We start from the raw sequence: 6,270 nt of genomic DNA on the forward strand, positions 1-6,270 counted from the left end.
CAGTGCATTATTTGACGAATAATTATCACACTGCCGTGACTAGTCTATCGTACACAATGTTTGAACACTCTTCGGTAAACGTTAGGGTACCTATTCTTGGAATATCCAGTGTTAAAAACGAAAACAATGAAGTAATCTTTGAAGATTTATGCATATTTAATTATTTGTTTGTTCAAATTTATTGTCTACTATTTTACTTCTTTTAAATACAAAAGTTCGAGTAAAAATCATTACTGCATAATCTTATACAAAGATTAAATTAAACATTTTGTTGGCAATAAGTATTCATAGCAATCCCGGAAATGTTCATAAATAGGTCCCAGTACATAAGATGAGGAGACATTAAAATTTGCGATTTATAACAAAAAACGAAACTACAAATTGAGTGACAAACTACAAATTGAGTGACAACATGCACAGAAAGACGACGCTCTTCAGAGCAACTAATAAGGTTTTGAACCATATGAACAAGCTATCGCTAAGCAGAACAGGGACAGTACTAAACACAAAACAAACTTAAAATGTTCAAGAGATGCAATATTAGTATACACTAACTAAAAATTACCGAAAAGAACATATTCAAAAATGAACGGAATTGTAGCGGCAAAACGTTGTCTACTGTCTCCACATCTTTTGAGAATCGGTTCAGAATACGACCCTGAGGGGTTGTGTCGAATGTCGCCATCGGCCACTTGAGAACATACGTGAGAAGCACTTCATGCATGACTTTTGCCGCTATTAAAGCGCCCAATGCAAGTGTTAGTGAGGCAATAAACTGAGCTAGAACTAAAACAACGAACTGTGAACAATTGCTAACTGTAATTAGTAGAAACTAGGTATGTATCTGTTGACCGGTCGAAAGGGATAATTATGCTGGAAGTAATGTGTAGTAGGGAAGACTTTTTTTGAAGTTGGAACTAATAGGAGATTTTCAATTCTCTTGCAATTTGCAGTAATACGTAACAGATTTTAGCAGGATATTTCTTACCTTGGCCGGCACCGAATGCACCATAAACCCCAAGATACATGTCTCGTACGCTGGTATCGTTTGTCGCTGCTGCGTCGGTGGACCATCTCGAAAGCCATAAATTTGATCCTATGGAAAATGCTTGAAATATCAAATTTAGGAACACTGTAGCCAATGATAGTGTCAATCCAATGCTTTTAAGGTAATGCTTGTAAACTTCCCATTTCACCTGCAATGAAATATGTCTGCTTAACATTTGCATATTTCAAAACTTTCTTACTTACGCTTCCTGTTTCTGATTTCTCCTGTTCAATGAGCTTATTTTTCAGAGGTTCTTCTTTCTTCTCGGGCGTTCGTTGCCTCAAACTAGTGTTACTGCCTCCTATATCCGAAGCTTGTCGGGAATATGATTCATTTCCAGAGCCAGTGTCCGATGTACTGCCACTTCTAGACCGTTTACTAATCGCTCGTTCAAACTTATGTTTCAGTTCTTCATTACTAACATTCGACTCAATCTGCGCTTTGATTTCATCTATGTCTTCGTCACTATCATTCACTTCTTGCAGATGCTGGATCAAAAACTCGGCAAATGATCCTTTTTTGTCCATAAGTTCTTGGTATGATCCAGATTCTGAGATTTCACCGTCTTTTAAAACAAAAATTATATCCGTATTCGGTAGGAACGTGATGCCATGCGTCACAAGTATGCGAGTTTTTTTAGCCAGCAGCCCATTTGGTCCAATAACCTGTTCGAAAATGTGTTTTCCGACATGCGAATCAACTGCACTCAGGGGATCGTCCAAGAAGAAAATATCCGCATCGCTGTACACCGCACGAGCTAGTGAAACACGTTGCTTCTGACCACCAGACAGATTAATACCTTTCTCACCGATCTCAGTCTGGTCCCCTCCAGGTAACATATCAATGTCCGGTTTTAATGCACAGGCGGCTATCACTTTCTGATATCGCTTAGCATCCATTGGCTTGCCAAATAAAATGTTATTTTGTAGAGTTGCGTTCTGAATCCATGCCTGCTGACTGACGTACGCGATTCGTCCAACTGTGTTAACCCGACCGGAGATTTTCTCCATTTCGCCCAACAACGCGGACAACACAGAACTTTTACCCGAACCGACGGTGCCGACGATTGCAGCCAGCTGATTTTTTTCAACTCTCATGTTGATATTCTTTAGTGTGGTTTCATCCTCGCCCCAAGAGAAAACACCGTTCTCAATCAACAGCGGACAGGCTAAACATAAATGATGATAATAGAATAAAACATTAAAAAAAGGTTACGATGATATTAAAAGAATTACTTTTGACAAATTAAAACTTACATTGTTTTTCATCGTGCTGCACATTGTCGGGGTCCAACTCTTCTTGGTTTAAGAATTTGTTAATACGTTTAACCGATACACTGGTCTGTGAAATTAAGCGAAAACAAGTCGGTGCTGAGAAGAATGTGTCTAATAAGTAAAAAAGAGTATTAACTAGAAGGATGTTCACAATCACTGTCCCGAAAATTATTTGCCTCAGTATACTTCTCACCGAAAAACCAACATTGTATGCGTCGTTAACATAAGATGTAAAAATTTCTCAATAATGACGCAGCAACAAAGGTGGCCTCTAGCAAGAATTTGTGCCCGAGTTACTGAGCACGCGTTTGCAATGTTTACACTGTCCCCAAAGTTATTTTACGGGTAAAGAATTTGTTTGACAGTGTTCACAAAATCATTTAACACAGCGATTAGATAAAAAAAAGTTGGAACCATCTGTTTCGTAAATTAAGATTTGTGCATGCAGGATCGACAGAATGTCATTAAAACTGGAATCTCAGCTTGGAGCTTCATGAGTAAACAAAATTTGTGTTTAAAACTTATGCCAAAACCAATCTGGGTCCATCCGTGGTACATATTACTTACTTGCACCAAGTTAGAGATGAGCATAGGCAACATCGATAGTGGGAACCGAAGGATATTGAAGAGTGCTAGTGATACGAAAGCAGTTGTTGCGTTCAGAACATTATTCTCATCCACCAAGACATAAGTTGCGAAAGTGACCAAGGATACCTATTGGCGTTCATCGTTTAATTGCAAAGTATGGAAATTTGTGAGCGGAAAACAAAAAAAAGTGGTTAGAATGGGTTAGCACTAAGGTGTGATTTGGTGACAAACTCTTCCTCTAATGGAAACCAATATGAGTAACCAAAATCGTGAATATGCACAAAAGCTACTTATACCAAATTCCTCGGCCTGTTTACCTCAATGATGCCAACCACCAGCATTGGTAGCACTACCAAAGGAATCTTCAATATATCGAACAGCGTCAGACACACGAATGCAGTCACCGGAGTCAAAACGTGACTATCATCCGACAGGACGTAAACTGAGAATGTGACTAGCGATACCTTTTAAGAATGTAGTTTTTCGATTTTGAGGAAGAGATTATCGAAAGTATGTTTGAAAAGCACTATTTGTATACATTACCAGAAACGGAGCACAAGACCAAATGAACGATGTTCCTGCATTCAGATAGGCTGCCGATTTAAGTACTTTCACTTCTTTATCACGGATTTTTAAAATCTGCTGCTCAAAACTTGGTTCCCAGGCATACAGCTTCAGTACCTACAAGTAGTTTCAAGTTTGACATACGGTAATCCGGTTTACTTTCTTATTCATCATTACCTTGATTCCGCTAAGCACCTCATTCATGAGTTTAACTCGTTCGTCCTTGTTTTTCATCTGTTTGATCTGCAAAGTTTTGATTCTGTTCGCAATAACTCCATTCACGGGAATTAAAATTATCATCACAGCTAGACCTGCTAGCACGGAGGGACCGAGAATATCCCACAGGAAAAATAATGCTAGCCCTATCTGCAGCGGTGCGCTCCACAACATATTGATGTAGGTGGTCAAATCCATGAATCTTTGCGCATCGACAGCCATCAAGTTTACGATTTCTCCAACGGTCGTACTTTTCCTAGCGCTGTTTGAAATAATAAGCGCTTTTCGATAAATGGCACTAATCAGTGCGGTTCTAATTCGGAGCCCAACGAAAAACATGCGGTTGAAGTACTGAGCCAAAAATAAAGTCTGTGTGGCAGCGACCACGAATAAGAGTGTTGCGTAAAATACACCTTTCCACAAGGGTTCATCTCCTCCGACGAAATCTATCGTTAATCGCAAAACTTGTGGTGAGGCAAACGTCAGTAAATCTTGGCCTAATTTAAGAAACGATCCGAAGGCAAAAGTTCTTCCAAAAGCCTTGGTTAGTGCTGGCAGAATTGATGCAATTTTTTTCGTTTTTATTGTTCGAAAATCAACCCGAGAGGTTTGCTTCTTAAAGCTAGCGCTGCTAGTAACATCGTTTGTCTCATAAGTTTTGTAGGTACGGTCTAATGTTTGGTTCCAATACTTCATGAAAAGTGGTGAAACTTCCTTAGAAGCATCCTCTGGTTTCATATTCCACAGGTCTTCCGTAACTAAAGGCCTTTTAAAACCAGTCCAGGCCAGCCTATCAAACCAACCAAACACAAGGCGCGAAGGAAATGTTGCTGACAGTTCCGGGCAATCCTTTTCAGTTACTTCGTATTTCGTCAATTGGGGCGGTTGATCGATGAAAAAGTTCAGTATTAACATTACGCAGGAACAAAAGAAGAAAATGAAAAAGCTAACAAAATGATACTCGGCCCATGAATCTGACTCCGTTCGATTCTGGTGTAGTCGAACTTCAGTTCGGCACCGTGGAATACTACATATCGTAAGCAGTGACCAAAATAGAAACAAGAGCCCTGAAGTTCGCATACCGTAGAACTTATTTAAGTACACTAAAGCAGCAACAAATACCTGGTTAAAAAATGTAAGTAACATAAGATGGTATGCATACATATTGAGGATAAAATCTTACGAATGTTGCCATTTTGATTACTGGTGTGTAGAAGTAAACCGGTGCTACCGGACCCTCCGTTGAGATTGCTTTTATTAGATCTACCAAAGTAAGTACAAGCAATGCACTGGTGACAACTATTTTCGACACATTCACTACACTCCAAGGCACGTTACGATTTCGACTGTTGCGCAGGTAATATAACTCGATAACGAAAAACAACCACAGAAAGGCGCATGGTGCCCATACTAGCACCGTTTGTTGAAAGCATGGTGTTAAATCTGGATTATCCGTGTACCACGTTAGATTGTAATCCTAAAAGCGAAAATACAATTAACAAGAAACGTTCAGTAACATTTGAGATCGCTGACTAAATTAGCAATTACTGCCGGTTAAACATCTTAACGAGGTGAGGAATAAAGTGAAGGAATATCAACCGGCAAATATAAAAACAACCTAAACGTAAACAATGTGAAAAACATTTATCACTTAGCTCACTGCCAGTTCACTCACTAATCACACAAGTGAGAGATTTCCCGAAATTCCTGACACATTCTGCACGATCTCATTCGCATATCCCGCAGTTAATATCGTGATTCCAAAAAGAACGAATGTTGGTTGCGACTTTCTACTGAATTTTATACACTCTATCTAGCTACTATTATCACAAATGTTTTTCAGTTTGTTTAATTTGAAGATTTTACCGTTTTCAAATGTAACTTACCCAAAATACGGAGCCGCAAAAATCATCCATCGGATGATCGTCCATTTTGGCTGTCAAATGCACCTTCACTGGCTCAACAATTTGTTCACCATGAGCTTCTCTGTACAGTCGCGTTCACGCGTGTCTTCACTTCGAGCGGCTCGAATATTAAGGCAACAAGTGTCAGTTGTATAAATAAGATATTCGTTCTGTGCTCTGTGCAAGCTTGCTTCGTTAGTTATGTTACTGTAATAAATAAAAAACATCAAGGTTTTAAGTTGGAATATTCTGTATCTAGGAATCTATTAATGTATCACATCGAAAAATCAAGTAAACAAAGACAGCAACACTCGCGAATTGCATGATAGCACGACGAGCACGAGAGCACGACGCGGTTATTACCAGAGATGCCAGATATACCTAACAGCTCTAACTCCTAACTTTGGAACAAAAAAAAACAGCGCTCGCACAGATAAAAAGTCTGCAAAAATCTGCATATATTCTCAGAAAGTTTATGCAAATACAAAGATACTCGACTGAGAGTTTACAGAAGCCATAAAGAAACAGCGAATTTCTAAAAATCAATGAAAGTTTGCACACGAACTTTAAAATTATGCTTTTTGCAGACAAATCGGCGCATCTGGTACCCTTGATTCATTCTATTCATCGCACCAGCGGTGCCATTTTTTTCGGAAACATTGGAATTGCTCATAAA

The 6,270-nt window shown here is 39.1% G+C and overlaps 1 protein-coding gene across 11 annotated transcripts in view; it reads right to left on the minus strand.

Annotated features, from left to right (window-relative positions):
- The window catches only part of LOC129732161 (multidrug resistance-associated protein 1), a 32,308-nt gene that overhangs the window by 12,624 nt on the left and 13,414 nt on the right, over positions 1 to 6,270 (minus strand). For 9 of the 11 annotated variants that reach the window (XM_055692724.1, XM_055692726.1, XM_055692728.1 and 6 more), the window contains exons 2-9: positions 5,577 to 5,801; positions 4,874 to 5,167; positions 3,652 to 4,812; positions 3,454 to 3,591; positions 2,890 to 3,036; positions 2,305 to 2,389; positions 1,252 to 2,216; positions 989 to 1,196 (exon numbers count right to left, since the gene is read on the minus strand). In XM_055692724.1, the coding sequence (XP_055548699.1) occupies positions 989 to 1,196; positions 1,252 to 2,216; positions 2,305 to 2,389; positions 2,890 to 3,036; positions 3,454 to 3,591; positions 3,652 to 4,812; positions 4,874 to 5,167; positions 5,577 to 5,621 (3,043 nt within the window). In that variant the 5' untranslated portion in view covers positions 5,622 to 5,801. Of the gene's footprint in view, positions 1 to 565; positions 787 to 988; positions 1,197 to 1,251; positions 2,217 to 2,304; positions 2,390 to 2,889; positions 3,037 to 3,227; positions 3,375 to 3,453; positions 3,592 to 3,651; positions 4,813 to 4,873; positions 5,168 to 5,576; positions 5,802 to 6,270 lie in introns of all 11 variants that reach the window. The other 2 variants (XM_055692725.1, XM_055692723.1) reach the window with 2 other exon arrangements.

The sequence above is a fragment of the Wyeomyia smithii genome, chromosome 3 (assembly GCF_029784165.1).
Source record: "Wyeomyia smithii strain HCP4-BCI-WySm-NY-G18 chromosome 3, ASM2978416v1, whole genome shotgun sequence".
NCBI classification, from domain to species: Eukaryota; Metazoa; Arthropoda; class Insecta; order Diptera; family Culicidae; genus Wyeomyia; species Wyeomyia smithii.